Source organism: Lepidochelys kempii, chromosome 1, assembly GCF_965140265.1.
Source record: "Lepidochelys kempii isolate rLepKem1 chromosome 1, rLepKem1.hap2, whole genome shotgun sequence".
NCBI classification, from domain to species: Eukaryota; Metazoa; Chordata; order Testudines; family Cheloniidae; genus Lepidochelys; species Lepidochelys kempii.
Genome location: NC_133256.1, coordinates 213942120 through 213961832, shown reverse-complemented (window position 1 = coordinate 213961832; position 19713 = coordinate 213942120). Strand labels below are relative to the sequence as shown.

The 19713-nt window shown below is 48.3% G+C and overlaps 1 protein-coding gene across 1 annotated transcript in view; it reads left to right on the top strand.

Annotated features, from left to right (window-relative positions):
• LOC140907236 (scavenger receptor cysteine-rich type 1 protein M130-like) overlaps window positions 1–18062 on the top strand; it is a 71744-nt gene extending 53682 nt beyond the window's left edge. The window contains exons 9-16 of the mRNA XM_073332754.1: window positions 1275–1589; window positions 4559–4624; window positions 6244–6381; window positions 13066–13161; window positions 14088–14159; window positions 15230–15319; window positions 16557–16709; window positions 17652–18062. Of these exons, the coding sequence (XP_073188855.1) occupies window positions 1275–1589; window positions 4559–4624; window positions 6244–6381; window positions 13066–13161; window positions 14088–14159; window positions 15230–15319; window positions 16557–16709; window positions 17652–17776 (1055 nt within the window). The 3' untranslated portion in view covers window positions 17777–18062. The remainder of the gene's footprint in view (window positions 1–1274; window positions 1590–4558; window positions 4625–6243; window positions 6382–13065; window positions 13162–14087; window positions 14160–15229; window positions 15320–16556; window positions 16710–17651) is intronic.
• The last annotated feature ends 1651 nt before the right edge of the window (window positions 18063–19713 follow it).

Genomic DNA, 19713 nt, shown 5'->3' with positions numbered 1-19713 from the left:
CAGGGAGCGTTCAGGCTGGCCCCATGTGTCAGGGGGGAGAGGAAGGGAGGTTTGGGGGCTGGGCCCCCCGTGGGGTGTTCCGTTTTCCCTTTGAGAAAATATGGTCACTCTACTCTTCTACCAACCAACTGGGATCATGATTAGAAAGTCACCATTTCCCATTGGTTCCCACCCAGGAGTATTGGGGATATCACAGCATTTCTCTAGTGTTGGGAGGTGTCAAGGTTCCTTCCCCACTCTGAACTCTAGGGTACAGATGTAGGGACCTGCATGAAAACCTCCTAAGCTTATTTTTACCAGCTTAGGTTAAAGCTTCCCCAAGGTACAAATTAATTTTATCCTTTGACCCTGGATTTCCACTGCCACCACCAAACTATCTGGGTTTACTGGGAAACGTAGTTTGGACACGTCTTTCCCCCCAAAAGTCCTCCCAACCCTTGCACCCCACTTCCTGGGGAAGGTTTGGTAAAAATCCTCACCAATTTGCATAGGTGACCACAGACCCAAACCCTTGGATCTTAGAACAATGAAAAAGCATTCAGTTTTCTTACAAGAAGACTTTTAATAGAAGTCAAGGAATCACCTCTGTAAAATCAGGATGGTAGATACCTTACAGGGTAATTAGATTCAAAACATAGAGACTCCCTCTAGGCAAAACCTTAAGTTACAAAAAAGACACGCAGACAGGAATAGTCATTCTATTCAGCACAGTTCTTTTCTCAGCCATTTAAAGAAATCATAATCTAACACATACCTAGCTAGATTACTTACTAAAAGTTCTAAGACTACATTCCTGTTCTATTCACGGCAAAAGCAGCATACAGACAGACACAGACCCTTTGTTTCTCTCCCTCCTCCCAGCTTTTGAAAGTATCTTGTCGTCTCATTGGTCATTTTGGTCAGGTGCCAGTGAGGTTACTTTTAGCTTCTTAACCCTTTACAGGTGAGAGGATTTTTCCTCTGGCCAGGAGGGATTTTAAAAGGGTTTACCCTTCCCTTTATATTTATGACAGGAGGGCAGTCACTGCTGTATTGCAGGTGTCTGTGTGTGCAACTGCTGGGAACTGGTGACTTTTCAGAGGTGACCATTCTATTTCTAATAGGCCCATGGTGTCCAGGAAAGTCTCATTTTTAGAATGATTCTCTCTGCACTTGCTCCTGCAGAATGATGTGGCTATACTTTTGGGATGAGCAATTGCTGGGATTTCACTCTTCACACCAGTTCATTTCAGAATCAGATGATTTAAATTCCCTTTTTGTGCACTTCCTTCTAGAATTCACGGATTTGAGGCTAGTGAGCGACAGTGCTTGTGCTGGGCGGCTGGAGGTTTTCTACAATGGGACGTGGGGCAGTGTTTGCTCCAATCAGATGTCTGGAGTCACCCCAGCAATTGTCTGCAAACAGCTGAACTGTGGGGATGGAGGGCAGGTTGCAAGAGACTTGGCATATGGAGCAGGTTCTGGTCCCACGTGGCTGGACCATGTTGTATGCAGTGAGCAGCACAGGTCCCTTTGGCAGTGCCCATCAGGCATATGGAAACAGCAGTCCTGTGCTAACCGAGCAGAGGAGACCCATATTTCTTGCCGTGGTAATTCTGAAACTGTCTGTGCACACACCCACTCCATCTTTTACTCATTGAAAGGGTGTGATAGAAATTTTGAATGTATTTACTTTTCAGTAGAGACAGTTTTACATTCACAGTAGTGACAGACATATTTTCATTGTCAATTCTCAATACAGCTCCTGGAAAACAAAATGGGAGTTATTCATACAAGCTGTGTGTTACACGGTGCAATCACCTAGTGAGAGCCTACAAATGCCCATAGGCACGGGAACTTGGGGTGCAAGGGGTTAATCAGTTTGCGGGGGTCCCGGCTGCAGGCCCCGCACTCCACTGCTGGTCCCAGACACGGGGTCCCGCTGCTAGCCCCGCAAGGTGTGGTCCCAGCCTGAGTCACCTTACCCCGATCCACAGCCCAGTCCTGGCCCCAACTCGGGGGAGAGGGAGCACAGACAGGGTAAGAAGGGGCAAGGTAAAAAGTTTGGGAACCACTGACTTTCAGCACCCCAACTGTAAAAATTGTTCCAGCACCACTGCAAATGCCTCCCATTAGCAAGCATCATTTGGGAATCTCTGTGGCTGTACTTTTGGGATGAACAATCAGAGATGGGCCCAAGGTCAGTGAACAGGACGTGAGTGGTCATGCTGAGTGGTTGGAGCAGGAGTCATATCCAGTGGTTAGAGCAGGAGCTGGTAGCCAGAAATTGGAGCCAAGGGTCAGAGCCAGAGGCCAGAGCCAAAGGCAGAAATCGGAGCTCAGGGTCAGGACCAGGTTACCTGGAGCAAGGCAAGGGGTAAGTCTGGGGTCAAGGCAACAGCACGACTGTGAACAAGACAGGAAAATGAGATATCTTAGCTGTGGGAAATGCTCTGAGCAGTTGCTGAATGCTGGTGTGGCTGCTGGACTGAAGAGCTGGACTGCTGACCAATCAGGCAGCCTGACCAGTCAGACAGCCTGATACAGTCCAGCTGCGCTCGTTAAGTAGCCTGGAGACTAGCTCTGCTGCAGCCCCTGCTTCCTGACACCCAGGCTGTGAAATCTGGGTCAGGATCAGAATTCCCAAAAAGTGGGTCTGTGCGTGTAGGTGAGTCTGTTTCAGATCTAAAGTCCCATTTAGTCCTTGTAACCGGGGCGCAGACTCACCAGCGGCACCTGCTGCTGGTTGTCCTTGGGATTTAGCGTTCCAGGCGCCAGAGCACCCTCTTCAGCCCTGTCTCGCCTTGCTGCTGGCTCCCGTGTCCCTCCCAGGACCCTGGTGCCCCTTTCACTGGGTGCTGCCCCCTGGCAGTACCCCACAGTTCTGGGTCTCCCCCTCCCACGGGAACCCCCCCACCCACTATCCCTGCCTCACCTCAGTCATAGGCTCCTTCTAGTCACCAGCTAGTCCCTGCGTCCTGGGGCAGACTACAGTATGAGCCACTCATCACCGGCAACATTGGGTTTGGACCTGCTGCCTCTGCCCACCCGTGGCTGCCCCTGCAACCCCCGTACCTAATAGACCTTACCAGGTCCGCAGCCTGGGGCTCTCCTAGGCTGGAGCTCCCCGGCTCCTTTGCATTTCCCCAGTCCTGCTCCAAACTAGGTCCTCTGTTCAGGTCTCTACAGCCAAGTCCCTCCCTCAGAGCTAGAGAAAATGGTCTCTCTTGGCTTCTGGCTTACAGCCTTTATAGAGCCAGCTGGGCCTTGATTGGGACATGGCCCCCAGCTGCACCACTTTCCCCAGTCAGCTGGGGTTTTACTTCCTTCCCCAGCCCCAGCCCCCTGCAGGGCTTTTCCAACCCCTTCAGGGCTGGAGCAGCTGCCCACTTCCCATAACCCAATAGGTACAGTCCTCAATTCTAATACCACCATTTCTTGTCTCTGGATCCTCACAATAATGTGGCTGTGTTTCAGCTGACAAATCTGTTTACCTTCAAACAGGGTCAAGAGCAGCTGTACACAGGGTGGATGGAACAGACTCAGATACCCACAAACACGCACACACCAGCAGCAAGCTGAATAAAGATTTCAACATCCAGAGAATCCACTGAGGAACAAATCCATTAGCTATGAAACAAAATAGATTTAGATTTAAGTTTATAAAATTGCTGAAATTTAGGGGTTTAATATACAGATAAGCCCTACCTTCTCCTACATCATACACCCTTCTCGGTCTGTTCAGTTAATCATTTTCTCTGCATAGAAACCTCAGGCCCTGTTTGCCGACTGCCCGAACTCGACAAGCTGCACAGGTATTTCTGCTTCTCACTGTCTCACTCTTGGTCCCGAAGGACTTTCCCAGCTGTCCCAGTAACATGTGAGGTTTCTGCATTTCCAGATCAGGAGAAGTTACGTGTCGTGGGAGGAGAGGACAGATGCTCGGGGAGAGTGGAGGTTTGGTATCGTGGCTTCTGGGGAACAGTTTGTGATGACTCCTGGGATATGGCGGATGCTAACGTTGTGTGTAAACAACTGGGCTGTGGATCTGCTGTACCAGTCCCAGGCGAGGCTGTATTTGGTGAGGGGACTGGTCCCATCTGGGTAGAAACATTGAATTGCAGAGGGACAGAGTCATCTCTCTGGGACTGTCCTGCCAAGCCCTGGGGTGAGAGCAACTGTGGTCACAAGGAAGATGTTGCAGTGAATTGCTCAGGTGAGTGACAGGAGATGTGTCTGCTACATGCTGTAATTTTCTGGAAGGAGGATGGGTCCAATTGCCTGCCCGCCCTTGGTCACAGGCCAGGCCCCCCCATCTCCTGTTTGCAGAAGCATCATGGATGCTGTGGGGTGGAAGCTTTGTGGGGCCATATTGGCTCAGACATCAGCCCACATAACCCCTGCGTCCATCACAGACCCCAGTGTGCTGGTTTGTTACTAGTCAGCCTAGGGGGACGTGGGCCCTAAATCACTAACAGACAGACCCTGTGCTGCTCTGAGGGAATTTGTAGAAGTGATGTCTGGAGCTCTGAGGGGGACGCTACCCAGTGACAAACACATCGGCTCCCCCTCGCTCCAGACTCCAACTCTCCTCCCTTTCCCCTTGCAGGTGTGACAGAGACGACAGCATCACTGAGTAGAACAGGTAAAACATCCCCCGCTCCCATCAAGAGTTAAAATTTACCTGGTGCTGGGTCACAGATGATGAGCTGCAAGCTGTAGCCTAAGGACAGGAGCTCCTTGCCATGAGTAAGCAGGGGAATGGTCCCGCTGTTGTGGGGAACTTTCCTGGCTTATACACTACCCCAGTGAAATGGGCTAGCGAAGGGATCTGAGTCCTCGCTCCCTCTTCCTTTACCCAGAGGCCTGCCTGACATCAAGGGCTCCCCTTCCACGCTCCTGTCTGGCAGAGTCCTCGTAACCCCGACAGGGCTGGGCCCAGGATTCCTGGGGGGTCGACCCCCAACCCTGTCGTGGTCACTTAGGGCAGGGGCTAAGGTGTCCCCACTCCCAGATGCTCTCTCTGCACTGGATGCTTCCCTGACCCACTGATCATTACATGCAGTTCAAAGGAAATACAGTGTATTAAACGGCAATCGATTTTAAAAAATAAGAAAAAAGTGGGAAAGGTTAAAGGAAAACACGTCACCCTGCACTGTGGCACGGGGACGTCACAACCAGCGTCTCTGGACCGTAAGGGAAGTTGAGTCTGTTCCTCACATGTCCCAGGCCTCCTGCCCAGGCCCTGGCTGTGCTGCAGGGATACTGCGGGTCGGACACTTGCTCTGGGGGTGGTCACACGCCTTCAGGCTGAACGAGGCAGGACCCTTCTTCCCAGCATCGCCCCCGCCCAGTCGGGGTTACGATCCCCCTCCAAGTCTGGCCTGCCAGGCCTCTTGGCTGGGGGCGTCTCCCTGCTCTGGGCCCGCTGCCCAGGGTCCCCCTCGCTCTCCTCAGCTCCTCACCACGCCTGGCTTCAGACTGCTCCAGCCCCAGGCCCAGCTCCTGCTCCTGCTCCCCTCTGCCTCAGCGCTGCTGCTGCTCTGCCTCCAGCTCCCTGGGCTGCTTTTTCCGGCCCCTCCGGATCTGGTTGCTGCAGCTCTGCTCCCAGCACAGGTCTCCTGTGACTCTGCTCCCAGCACTGACCTGCTCCCCCCGGGCTGCTGCTCTGGTTCTCTCTGGATCTGGCGCGGCTCTGCTCCGCAGCTCAGCTCAGGCCCCTGCTCTCTCCGCCTCCGCAGCTCGGCCCCACTCTGTCTGACCCAGGCAATCCAGCTCACAGGGAGGACAGGACCCACCTTGTCCTCCTGACTCCCTGATTAGCCTGCCCGCCCTGTCAGTCAGGCTGACTTGGGGCATTGGCCTCTCCCCATTGTTCCTGGGGACTGTCATTCTCAGGGTCCTGCTTTCCTATCAACCCTTCCCCTTCCTTCTGGTCCTGGGAGCTAGCCAACCGAAACACCCCCACCGAGTTTTAGTAAGGGGCCAACAGTCCCCTTACACATGGCCTGTGAAATCTAGGGGCGAATGACACCTGGGTGGGAGCTGCAGGCTGTGCTGAGCCAGAGAATTCCTGTCTGCTGGCTCCAGCTGACAGGGCAGGGCCCATGATTTAAACAGCAGCCTGTGAGCTGCCTCCATGGCACACAGACTGTGTCCCAGCCCCTTACCCTGCTGCCGTGCAATGAGTGACTGGGGAGATCCCTGGGCCCCCCGGACTCTCACAGGATAATCCCTCCCTCTTCCATGTTCATTTCCTTCCAGCTCCCCCGCGCCACCCTCCAACTGACAGTGGAAGAATCACGGTGCCCGTGGTCATCTGCATTATCCTGGGAGCCCTGCTCTGCCTGGTCTTAATCATCCTGGGGGCGCAGGTGCGAAGTGCCAGGGCAGAGCGCAGAGGTGGGTCCTGCTTGGTGTCACTGTGTGAAATGCCTCTGAAATAGCAGGCGGAGCTGTGCCTAAGGGGCGTGGGGCGTTGGCAGTGTAGTGGAAGGTTAAATTGTATTATACTGTTCAGCCACGAAGTGGTGTTGCATGTAACAACTTACATTCGCTAACCTCAGCCATGCCTGGCAGAGCATTAAGGGATCTTATTGTGAACACATCTGTTGAGTATCTCTCCGGAAAGGAAGCTCTGTAGCCAGTCCATGTCTGGTACAGAAGCCTGACCTGCTTATAGCAGCCTTGCCACCTACCATGTCCAAGGTGTATGTGACATGGTGCCCCAAGTTAAGCAGTGCCAGAGGAGAAGAAAAACAGAAGGAAGAGAGCAACAGAAGTTGCAGACAGAAGGAGGAGCAATGAAGGATGCAGACAGGGGGAAAAAAAGCAACACAGGTTGCAGGATTTCATCAACATCTCCCTCTTCGTTGACCAGAGAACTTCAGCTTTGACAAACCTTCACAACTGACAGACTAGAAGCAGCATTTTGCAAGATTTCAGATTGCTACAAAACTCCATAAGGAAACTGAAGCTATACAGGTATGGTGTTTACTTTGTGCTATTTGGAAGCAAGCAGAGCATTTCTTTCAATCCTTTGATTTTCCTGAAGACTGGCACAAAGATGACTATGAAAGGGTTCTGGCTTTGTTTGATGCGTCCTTTATACACTGGAACCTCAAAGTTACAGAACTGACCAGTGAACCACAGACCTCATTTGGAACTGGAAGTATGCAACCAGGCAGCTCCAGACACCAAAAAAAGAAAGAAAGAAAGGAAAAAAAAGGAAATACAGTACAGTAGTGTCTTAAATGTAAACGACTAAAAAAATGAAAGGGAAAGGTTGAAAAAAGATTTGACAAGGTAAAGAAACTGTTTCTGTGTTTGTTTCATTTAAATTAAGATGGTTAAAAGCAGCATTTTTCTTCTTCATAGTAAAGTTTCAAAGATGTATTAAGTCAATGTGCAGTTGTAAAGTCTTGAAAGAACAACCGTAACATTTTGTTCCGAGTTATGAATGTTTCAGAGTTATGAACAACCTCCATTCCAAGGTGTTTGTAATTCTGAGTTTCTACTGTACCCTCAGAGAAATGTGGTTTATGAAAGGGCATGTTTTCATGAGAGAATTTAGGGACTAGGGGAAAATGCTGAATAGTTTATAAGAGCTCTGCATGCCTTGGCTGAAAACTGTGATTCAGGTACAGCAAACATGTAAACATCAGAGAGAGGCTAGTTATTGGTTAACAGATAAAAATCCTTCACAGGAGCTACAATTCAAAACAGACTTCACCCTACACACTGCTATTCAAATTGCAAAGCAATCTGAGCTCATGAGACAGCAAAACCCAGAGCAACTTGTCAAACTTGAAAAACGAGAAACTAGCTTAGAAGCTGTTAACAAATGCAGCCTGAATGAAACAAGTTAATACCATGAAATTGGTGAGGTAAAGAGGGAGAACTCCCTGGCTAAGAGGAGCAAATTCCACTCAAACATTCAGGATATATTAAATGCATGAAACATGGACTTTTTGCAGTTGTTTGTCACATGAACGCAGTCAGGGAATTGATTCATATTCCAGACAATCAAGAGCTATTGTTTCTTGGATCTATCCTGTGTGAAGATACAGAGCCTGCCTGGAGAGTGAAACTGATCATTCAGAGAAACACTGTGGACTTTAAAATGGACTTAGGAGGAGATGTAACAGTCATCTCAGAGGGGCCTTACAATCACCTTCAACCCCTCCCAGAGATGAAGTTACCTGCCACAGCTCTGACTAACACTGGAGGCATTCTGAATTGCATGGGACAGTTCACCACAGAAATCTCTTTCAAAGAGAAAAACTTCTCATTCAGAGTGCATGTGATCAAAGACCAACAGCGTTCTCCACCTCAGTGTGGCAGCCATGATGGGCCTCATGAGAAAAGCGGAAGAACTAGAAAGATGGATAGTTGAAAGGAGACCCAGTACAAATAAACTCAAGATAAAATGCTGGAGCATACAGTGTACCTCAGAAAGAACAATCAACAGAGCAAATTCTACAGATGGCAGATGGAGAACAAGAGGAAGAAAACTCAGAGATTCCGAACAGGCCTCAGGCAGTCATTGCTACTGATGGAAAGCCAGATGACCAAGTTGTTACGTGTTTGGGTTGGGTAATTAGAAAACTAGTACCACTGAGAGATGTTAGGGCTTTTTCCCTCACCCCTCTCTTGGTTCTTATCACACAAACAGAAAGCAGAAGACCATACTCCGAGTGCAGGCAATGCAATGTTTAGTGGGGTTAATCAGGCAAGCATATCCATAGCTCTGTATGTCACAGAGTTTTCCCTGTCCTTTTTCCCATCTTCTTTTTCTTAGCAGGTTTAATTATATCCCTTGGTCCCACCCATTACAATTTATGGTCATGTTCCGTTTTGGAGGATCGTAGTATGGGGACTTTGGTACCACCTCTTTTGTACCCTATGGTTGGGGTAAGGAGTAAGGTTATGTTTCAGCCAGGGTCACCTTTTTTCTGGCTTTTTAGTGTTTCTTATGTTTGCCCACCACCCCCCTTGCCCCTCCCATCTGGTTGCTTGACCTTGCCTTGAGATAAGGGTCGAGGCAATCTTCAAATGTACACTTCTGTATTAAACTCCCACCATACGCAGCAACACTTTAACTCTTTTCCTTATTTCTTTGTGCTATAAACCCCATCTGGAAGCAACACACAGTGTTTTCATTCTTTGTTCATACATATTCGTAAGGAGGATATAAATGTAAGGATACCATGATAACGTAAATGTTGTACATGGTAGGAATGTAGAACTCAAAGGGGGAGACGTAATGGAAGGCTAAACTGTATTATACTATTCAGCCACTAGGTGACACTGTGTGTAACATACCTTGTTTAAACTAACTTCAGCCATTCCTGTTGGAGTATTAAGGTATCTTACGGTGAACACATCTGGTGTGTACCTCTTGCACGGAAGCTCTGTAGCCAGAGCATGTCTGGTACAGAAGTCTGGCCTGCTAGTAGCAGTCCTGTAACCTGCACAAGGTGTGCATGTCAGGGAGAGCTTTGTGCGGGATCCAGGGACCATCTTAAGTCCTGTCATATCTAATATCTTCAGCTATGATCTGGCCATGGAAATGAACAGCACAGCAGTGACACTTGCAGATGACACTACACTGGGAGGAGTTGAAACTAGTGGGGACGACAGAGAAATAATACAAAGGGGAAATGCAGTGGTTCCTTGCTCTCAAGTGGAGAGGGAGGCCGCACCCTCTCACTGTGTCAGGCAACAGCACTCAGGCTCGGTTCCCACTTGCTGCGTTGATCTGTAAGAAGTCTAGAGTTCGCAGCCTCCTGTCAGAGCTGCCGCCAATCAAGAATCTAGAACCCTGGCGTTCTAGGCGGGGTGGAGTATAAACAGTCTTTAGTCCACAGCATCCTGGCTGGGACAGCCAGCAGTTCATGGTTGATAAGGGAAGCTCTGGCCCTCTGGGCAGGGCAGAGTGGGAAGCAAGCTTTGCCTAAGCCTCTTGGCTAAGGCAGGCAGCAAAGACACAGTCTGGGTCTTTGGGTGGGGAAGAGCAGGAAGCACCAAACAGTCTAGGGACTCAGGCAGGGCAGAGCACGGAACAGACAGTTTTGATGACCTGGCTCTGGCAGACAGCAGACCTCTTGGCCTAATGTGGGGAGGCTGCCACCCCAGGGATGGGGTTGGCAGCAGGGGATGAGGGGACCTTGGCGCACCCTACTCCACTGCGTCCCAGCCCGGGGCCCTAACAGCGGAGAACTGTTCCGCCACTGGGTCAGCAGGGATCCAGCTAAAACATGTTGACTCGGGTTTTGACAGTGTAACGGGACCAAAGTCCAGTTTCCTTGGTCTACTTCCTACCAGCGTCTGGGTGAGGGGTTCCATAGTGCCCGGGTCCTTGGTCTCGTTGCGGTACTTGGCCGATGGCAGTGCCGGCAATTTCTCTCCAGGGTCGGTCTCCTTTGGGGACAGGATGCTGTCCGGTGCAAGTCTAGCTCCAGAATTCTGCAGCAGGCTGGAGACTTCTGTCTCCTTCCCTAGCTCCCACTCCAATGAGATGCAAGACCCTCCCTTTATACTTCCTGTCCTGCCCTGGTAATTCCAGCGACGGGGGCAGGGCAGGTTTGGCTCCGCCCACCAGAGGGAGTGTAGTGGTCCCTCACTCTAAAGTGGGGAAGGAGGTACTTCGCCTCACTGGAGAAAATAATACAAAGAGACTTCAAGTATTCTTAGAAAAAATAACATGTTGAGATTCCATTAGAAAAGTACAAGAAAATCCATGTGAGGGAAAGATCCGGAATAGAGAGATACAGCAGGAGGGAGGGTACGAGGAAGGAGAAATGCTGCAAAAGAGCTTGGGTGATTATGGCCAAAGAGATCAGACAGTTCTACTAGGCATTTAGGGCATATCTACACTGCAATGAGAGGTGTGATCGCAGCACATGTAGAAATACCCAAGATAGCTTTTACCTAGCTCGGTGAAAGCTAGCTGGCATAACAACAGCAGTGTAGTTGCGTCAGCATGGCTGTGACGTGGGCTAGCCACTGGAGCGTGCACCCAGGCTCCTAGGCGAGGCTGTACACGGCAGGTTAGCCTGTGCTGCTGCGTGTGCTGACACAGCTACGTGGCTAGCTCGATCAAAGCCAGCTCAGATGTGTTTATGCATGCTGCAATCACTCCTCCAGATTGCAGTGTAGATTTACCCTTATATAAGAACCGCTATAGTGGGTCAGACCAAAAGTCCATCTAGTCCAGTATCCTGTCTTCCAGCAGTGGCCAATGCCAGGCACTTCAGAGGGAATGAACAGAACAGGTAATCATCAAGTGATCCACCCACTGTCGCCCATTCCCAGCTTCTGGCAAACAGAGGCTAAGGACACCATCCCTGCCCGTCCTGGCTAATAGCCATTGCTGGACCTATCCTCCATGAATTTATCTAGTTCTTTTTTGAACCCTGTTATACTCTTGTCCTTCACAACATCCTCTGGGAAAGAGTTCCACAGGCATTGACTGTGTGTTGTGTGAAGAAATACTTCCTTTTGTTTGTTTTAACCCTGCTGCCTATTAATTTCATTTGGTGACCCCGAGTTCTTGTGTTATGAGAAGGAGTAAATAACACTTCCTTATTCACTTTCTCCACACCAGTCACGATTTTATAGTTTAATATCCCCCCTTAATCATCTCTTTTCCAAGCTGAAAAGTCCCAGTTTTATTAATCTCTCCTCATATGGCAGCTGTTCCATACCCCTAACCATTTTTGTTGCCCTTTTCTGAACGTTTTCCAATTTCAATACGTCTTTTTTGAGATGGGGTCACCACATTTACACGCAGTATTCAAGATGTTGCATTTATCAACATTGAATTTCATCTCCCATTGTGTTGCCCAGTCACGCAATTTTGTGAGACCCCAGTGTATTTTTCGCAGTCTGCTTTGGACTTAACTATCTTGACTAGTTTTGTATCATCGGCAAATTTTGCCACCTCCCTGTTTACCCCTTTTTCCAGAGCATTTATGAATATGTTGATCAGCACTAGTCCCAGTACAGACCTCTGGGAGTCACAACTATTTACCTCTCTCTGTTCTGAAAACTGACCCTTTATTTTTTCCCCTTTTTTCCCTATCTTTTATTCAGTCACTGATCCATGAGAGGACCTTCCCCCTTATCCCATGACAGATTACTTTTCTTAAGAGCCTTTGGTGAGGGACCTTGTCAAAGGCTTTCTGAAAATCTAAGTACACTATATCCACTGGATCCCCCTCGTCCACATGCTTGTTGACCCCCTCAGCGAATCCAAAAGGATTGGTGAGGCACGATTTCCCTTGACAACAACCACGTTGACTCTTCCCCAACAAATCATGTTCATCTATGTGTCTGATCATTCTGTTTTTTACTGTAGTTTAAACGAATTTGCCTGGTTCTGTAGTTTGGGTTACTGGCCTGTAATTGCTGGGATTGCTTCTTGAGCCTTTTTAAAAAATTGGCATCATATTAGCTATCCTCCAGTCTTCTGGTACAGAAGGTGATTTAAATGATAGGTTACAGACTACAGTTAGTAGTTCTACAATTTCACATTTGAGTTCCTTCAGAGCTCTTGGGTGAAAACCATCTGGTCCTGGTGACTTATTACTGTTTACTTCATCAATTTGTTCCAGAACTTCCTCTCATGACACCTCAGTCTGGGACAGTTCCTCAAAGTCGTCACCTAAAAAGATATGTAGATAGTACTTTCCATTTTTAAAGCACTGCACAGATATTAGCTAATTATTCCCCACACAGTCTCTAGGCAGTACATATACTATTTTTCCCATAGGTGTGAGCACCAGGATAGGAGAGGAATGATTTTGGGTGGTAGTAGGAATAATAGGATACATTTATGAAGGGACCATTAAGGTTGAATATCAAGATAAACTTAATGACAGTGAAATAGCCAATAGAACAAATATGACAGGGACATGGTCCCTGTCACCTGGAATGCTGAAATCTAAACTGGAGAGAGCAGTGGGAATGTGCTGTAGGAACCAATCCTGCACTGGAGTCGGGGGGGCAGGGGCTGGATGATCTCATAGGGTTTCCCATCCCTAGCTTCTCTGACCCTGTGCAAACTCTGCCCTTTGTTTTCAGGCTCCAGAAGATCCTTGGACCCTTTCTCTGAGGCCGTGTACGAGGAGATCAATTATAACCTGATGAGAAAGAAGCAGGAAATGTTTGATTGCTCAGGTCTGTGTGTGTCATTCCTAACAGGGAGAAAATCTCTAATGCACTCTGCCTTCTAAAGCTCTCACTTAGAACTAAATCTCTGAAGCCTTCAAGCCTGTGAGTCCTGGATGGCTGCAGATGCTGGGTCTGTGAAGAGACCACTCAGTTACTGGACTGAGATGAATGAGTTAGCAGACTCTGCTAGCCCCATTCTGAGGACAGTCAGGCCCATCTGTACATCCTGCAGCCGTAGGGGGTAATTAGTTTTGGGTCAGGAAAGTGACTGTTCTCGTCATTTTGACTGAATGTCAATCAGGGGGAAGATGCACATTCTCCTCTCTGCTAATGGTGGGGGTTGGTCACAGACTCTGATCATGGGAGGGGTGTTGTCTTATCTGGCAAAAAGTCGGGGGAGGGGGAGTATCTTGCACAACAAAATGGGAGTCATGTCCGTGGCTGAGGAGATCTAGACCAGCAGCCTTAGCCATAATTTTCTGCTGGATTAGGCCATGAAGCAGCAACATTCAGGAGGAGAAGATAAACATTCCTCTCTAAAGAGATTCTTACACCCTGAGTGTGACTCAAAACAGGCTCCCCAGTTCTTGAGAAGGATTTGAATGAAACCCACAGGAGGGGATGCCATGGTAAAAGGCTCACTCAGTTCCTGCCTCACCTCATGAGGTCAATATGGCTGTTCCCAGCATCTTCCCAGTCTGAATTATCCACCCCAAAGCCTCATTTACTACAAAAAAACTGATATTTAGCTTAGAAAGTCTGTGTCAGCCTCTCACCACTCAGTCGCTGTGAATTCAGCATCTTCTCTTGAAGAAGCAATATAGTGAGACCATAAATCTTGCTCCAGGACCCGGATGCATTGCCCATCAGCCAGTTTCGCTGCTCTCACTGTGATAACATCCCATTTACCCTTTCTCCAGTTTCCTATTCAGATGACTCAGTGACAAAGCTGCAGTATTACACCGGGGACAGCGAGGGGGAAAATGATCCTGGATCAAAGCAAGGTAACAAGGATGGGGGTGGACACAGAGACACACAAAAGATTTCTGTCCAGCTCTTGATGGAAATGTGAACAAATCCTGACCCTTTCTGTGTGTGGTTGACTGTGCTCTCTCCCAGGGGAGGAGCTGCAGGGAACCTGGCAGAGAAATATTCACACTGTATGAAAGAATCTGACTTCCACAGCTGACACTTGTCACTGTACAACCCCTGATCTATGCCCCATGACCTTAGCCCCCTGCCTCCTCGACAGGAGCATATAGCCGAATTCACGATCCAGCCCATATAATGTAAGGACTTTAAACCATGTCTTTATAGAGTTCAGTTGAATTCACAATGGTCAGCTCTGGTGTGGCAGCTACTATCTCCCAGCAGCCTGTGATGGGATGTTAGATGGGGTGGGATCTGAGTTACTACAGAGAATTCTTTCCTGGGTATCTGACTGGTGAATCTTGCCCAACTGCTCAGGGTTCAGCTGATTGCCATATTTGGAGTCGGAAAAGAATTTTCCTCCAGGGCAGATTGGAAGAGGCCCTGGAGGTTTTTTGCCTTCCTCTGCAGCACGGGGCATGGGTCACTTGCTGGAGGATTCTGTGCTCCTTGAAGTCTTTAAACCATGATTTGAGGACTTCAGTAGCTCAGACATAGGTGAGAGGTTTATAGCAGGAGTGGGTGGGTGAGATTCTGTGGCCTGCGTTGTGCAGGAGGTCAGACTAGATGATCATAATGGTCCCTTCTGACCTTAATATCCATGAATCTATGAAACAGGTCCAGGGTTAGCTCAATACCAGCATAGATCCTGATCTCATTGAAGGGCATGACAAAGTTGGTATTGGATGCTGTGTGGGGCAGGGCTGGGCCTTAGTTATTTTTGAGGAAATAAAGGTGGCACAATTATTGTTTGAGAGAATGTCCATGACTCTCCCTTTTCCCCTGGGTCACCCTGTGACTTCCCCTCCAGACTCTATGATGAAAAGCCCAAACTCAAAAACAACAGGCCTTTAATGGGGAACTAAAACCTGCTGGGGAAATGGGTGTGTTCAGGGGAAGCTGACCGTGACGTTTGCTGTTCTAGAGGGAGCTTCCCCAGCGGGGTCTCAGTTGGATTACGATAATGTGGAGGAGCCTGCCTTGAGAAACGTCCTCCAGACTCCAGACAGCCGAGGTGAGCAATGATGAATCTGCCTCCTGGAAGCCACATTACCCCTTGGCTACTGCTGCTCCACCCCCTTCATTTCCTAATCTGCCCTTTGATCCTGAGCTCAGGGCTGGGAAGAATTAACCCAAAGTAGCCTGGCTGGAGCCAGGGAAGGGCTGTCAGGGTTCCCTCCTGACTCTGAACTCTAGGGTACAGATGTGGGGACCCGCATGAAAGACCCCCAAAGCTTATTTTTACCAGCTTAGGATAAAAACTTTCCCAAGGCACCAATTGCATCTTGTCCTTGAACAGTGTGCTGCCACCACCAAGTGATTTAGACAAAGACCAGGGAAAGGAGCATTTGGCGTTCCTATTTCCCAAAATATCCCCCCAAGCCCTTACACCCCCTTTCCTGGGGAGGCTTGAGAATAAACAAGATGAGCACAAACCAGCCTTGAATTTTTAAGACCCCCAAACCCCAATCAGATTCTTAAAAATAACCCCAGAACTTTATTAGAAGAACAAAAAAAGATAATAGAACAACTCTGTAAGATCAGAGTGGAAGATAATCTTACAGGCAGTCAGATTCAAAACATAGAGAATCCCTTTTGGCAAAACCTTAAGTTACAAAAAGACACAAAAACAGGAATACACATTTCCTCCAGCACAGCAAATTTCACAAGCCAAAACAAAGAAAACCCAACGCATTTTCTCGCTAGATTACTTGCTAACTTTACAGGAGTTGGAGAGCTTGCATCCTTGATCTGTTCCCAGCAAAGGTATCACACGGACAGACAAAAGCCTTTCCCCCCCCGGTCCAGATTTGAAAGTATCTTGTCCCCTCATTGGCCATTTTGGGTTAGGTGCCAGCCAGGTTACCTGAGCTTCTTAACCCTTTACAGGTAAAAGGACTTTGCCTCTGTCCAGGAGGGATTTTATAGCACTGAATACAGAAAGGTGATTACCCTTCCCTTTAAGTTTATGACAAGGGCATTCCACAATTAACAGCTCCCCTCATTGTTGCCTTAAGGAGCCACGTCTTTGTTATTTTTATGTTTCCTGTTTGCTTCCCCTCCAATGGCCTCCTTTGTTTTGCCCTGTGCAGTCTGGCAGGATAATATCAAACAGCTAAACTGAGGTGTATGTGGCATTCATAAGAAATAATACACACAAGTCCCTCCTTTGCCACACCTGGCATGTAGCTTATTTCTCTATTCAGTGGAAAGCCTCGTCTCATTACCATTAATTCCCATCATTATTTCAGAGGTCCCTGCCCTGCCTGGAGATGACCCAGGGGACGGTTATGATGATGTCAGAGAAATTTCTGACCCTGAAGATGACCCTGGTTCTGGACCGAGTGCCCAGGAAGTCACGGGAGCCCATGGGGAAAGTGTCAAGAACAGGGATTCACGGACAGGTGAGTGGAGTGTGGAGAACTCACCTGGAAGAGCCTTTACTGACCACTAGAGGTCACTGTCACTGCACTGAAATACAGTTATTGGTGAACTCTCAGGTGTGTCCCCGCCCTGACTTCTGCTAAACAGAGTTAAATGGATTGAAATCAAGACAGAGAGAAGATTTCCTAGATAAGGTCCCTGCTCCTACAAATACTAGATCTGTCAGTCTACTCACATGAATACTCTCTCTGACTTCAGTGGGACTGTCCAAATCATCAAAGTTACATGGGCCCATTGGCAGGATCAGGGCCAAAGTGCCCTTCCCCAAACCAGGTGTCAGTGCCCTGGATGGTAATGGGAAGAGCAGGTCCCTGGGGTGGGGTTAGTTAGCGGCCTGGCTTTGAAATCACTCTCTTCAATATGTAAATGTCCCCATTAGCACAGGATCAGAGCTGGGACCCAGGACTGAGCTCCCACTTTGCACCTCAAAGGAAACTGGGATGAAATGTGCATTTCTTTGGTCTTGATGGGAATAACGTGTGAATGAGCATTGTGTGGGTGGGTGAGATCTGTGATGTCCAGGCAAGTCCCATGGGCTAGGGTCCCCACCCTGCTCCAGCCAACAGATGTCTGCTGGCGTGTGGTCCCTTAGGGACTATATCAGCTGTCAGGAGTTACAGCAGCTCCCAGTGGCCTATCAGGGAGTCGTCACCAGCTCACTGCCATCCCCACATTTCTCCTGCACCAGGGAGGTCTCAGAAGAGAGAGAATCCGCTCCCACATGTTTTCTTTGAAGAACAGAGAGAGAGATAATGGTTTAAACATGTCAGAGGCCCACTAAGAGGAACTGTGGATGGGGGCTGATTCACAGCCCATGCTGTATGTTGCCCATCCATTATGTGAGTGCACATGAGTGGAGAATGAATACATTGACTGTAATGTGACTTGCTTGCTATTTTCAGGCTGGAGTCTGCACTCGCTAAGAAGTGAAGGGGCCTCTGGGGCTGAGAGGGAAGCCCTGTCCCCATCTTCTCATGACCCAGGTTATGATGACGTTGATGATGGCGTCTCTGAGACATCAATATAAGAATGGCTGGGTTCAGATCAAATATCCTGTGAGGATGTAAATGCTGTATGGTTAGACTCTTTCTGTCCCAAATGCTCATTGACCCAACGGGGTATTGGAGACAATCCCTGCCTGGGAACTGCTTCAATTAGCTTTTTGATTTCAGTTTTGTTTAGATGCAAGAAATAAGTCTGACTGAGACAGGGGCTGTGATTTCCCCTCTAATTTCCCATTGATCAGACAGTCTGGAACTTCCCTGCTTTTTTGTCCCTAACACTTCTTCATTGTGAATTTTTGCTTTTTCTTATTAAACCCTTTTTGAAGATCTGTTCCTGGGCTGATGTTTCTCTCATGAGGTGTGTTGGGTGGTTCCACGTGGACCAGCAGGGAGAGAAATGGAGACTGATGTGACGGGTTTGGTCACAGAGACCCCCTTGGGACTGTCACCTGACGTGCTGAGACTACCTCTGAGCCCGTTTTCTCTGCCAGTTTGGGACTCCAGAACCCTGCGTTGTTGAGCCAGACACACTTGCCTGCGATAATAGTCTCAGGTCTGATCCACGCCCCCAAAGTTGCAGACTTTAACCAAAAACTGCTCAGCAGGTCTCCTATCTCCAGCACCCAGACACCCAGCTTCCAATGGGATCCAAACCCCAAATAAATCCATGTTACTCTGTATAAAGCTTATACAGGGTAAACTCATAAATTGTTCACCCTCTATATCACTGATAGAGAGATATGCACAGTTGTTTGTTCCTCCAGGTATTAATCACTTAGTCTGGGTTCAGTAATAAAGAAAAGTGATTTTATTAAGAACAAAAAGTAGGATTTCAGTGGTTTCAAGTAATGACAGACAGAACAAAGTAAGTTACCAAGCACAATAAAGCAAAAACACACAAGTCCAGCCTAATACATTAAGAAACTGATTACAGGTAAAATCTCACCCTCAGAGATATGCTAATAAGCTTCTTTCACAAACTAGGCTCCTTACTAGTCTGGGCTCAATCCTTTCCCCTGGTACAGACTTGTTAGTTCCAGCAGACATCTTAGGTGGAAAGCAGGGGTGTTCTCATGACTGGCAGCCTCCTTTGTTTTGTTCCACCCTCTTTTATAGCTTTGGCACAAGGCTGGAATCTTTTCTCTCTCTGGGTCCCCACCCCTCCTTCTAATTGGAAAAGCCCCAGGTTTAAAATGTATTCCAGTGTCAGGTGACATGCTCACATGTCCTGTGAGACCCCAGCCTCCATTCTTCCTTCGCTGGTTCCGAGGAACACAGGAAGGCTTGCAGGTCAATAAACCATTTACAACCAATTGTCCTAGTCAATGGGAGCCATCAAGATTCTAAGCCATCATTAATAGCCCACACTTTGGGGTCCAGAGTCTCGGATCAACCACCAAGAAAACTGTCTCCTGAACAAACAAAGCTTCTCCTGGCAGGAGACAGCTCCACTGCGCCTGAGGGACAATGCTGATCAATGCAGGCCATGGAATGGGAAGGAATCTTTCATTTGTCAAAGGCCCAAATGCTGAAGACTCCGATCCTCAGAGGCATTTAAACCCCCCTAATGTCCATTGATTTCAATGGAGCTTAAATACCTCTGCAGATCTCGGCCTTAGTGGCTTGAAGATAAAGACTGAGACCTTCCATGAAACATGATATTCTAAGCGAAGGTTGAAATGCTTTGTTTAGATAAGGTTAGATTTGTTCACCTTTGTTTAAAGAAGGCATCTTTGTACCGTTTTGACTCTTATGTTGCATGGTGCATTGTGGGTGTGGCACATGGTGGCAGTGTGTGATGGTATCCACGTGGTGGTGTGTTATGTGATTTCTACAGAGTGTGTGGTGGTTGGATGTTGCATGTGATGGTGTGTATATTATGTGGGGGAGTGATGCGTTGGAGTTGTATGTTGTTTATGTGCTGGGTGGGGTGTGAATGATGTGTGGTAAAGGATTGTGT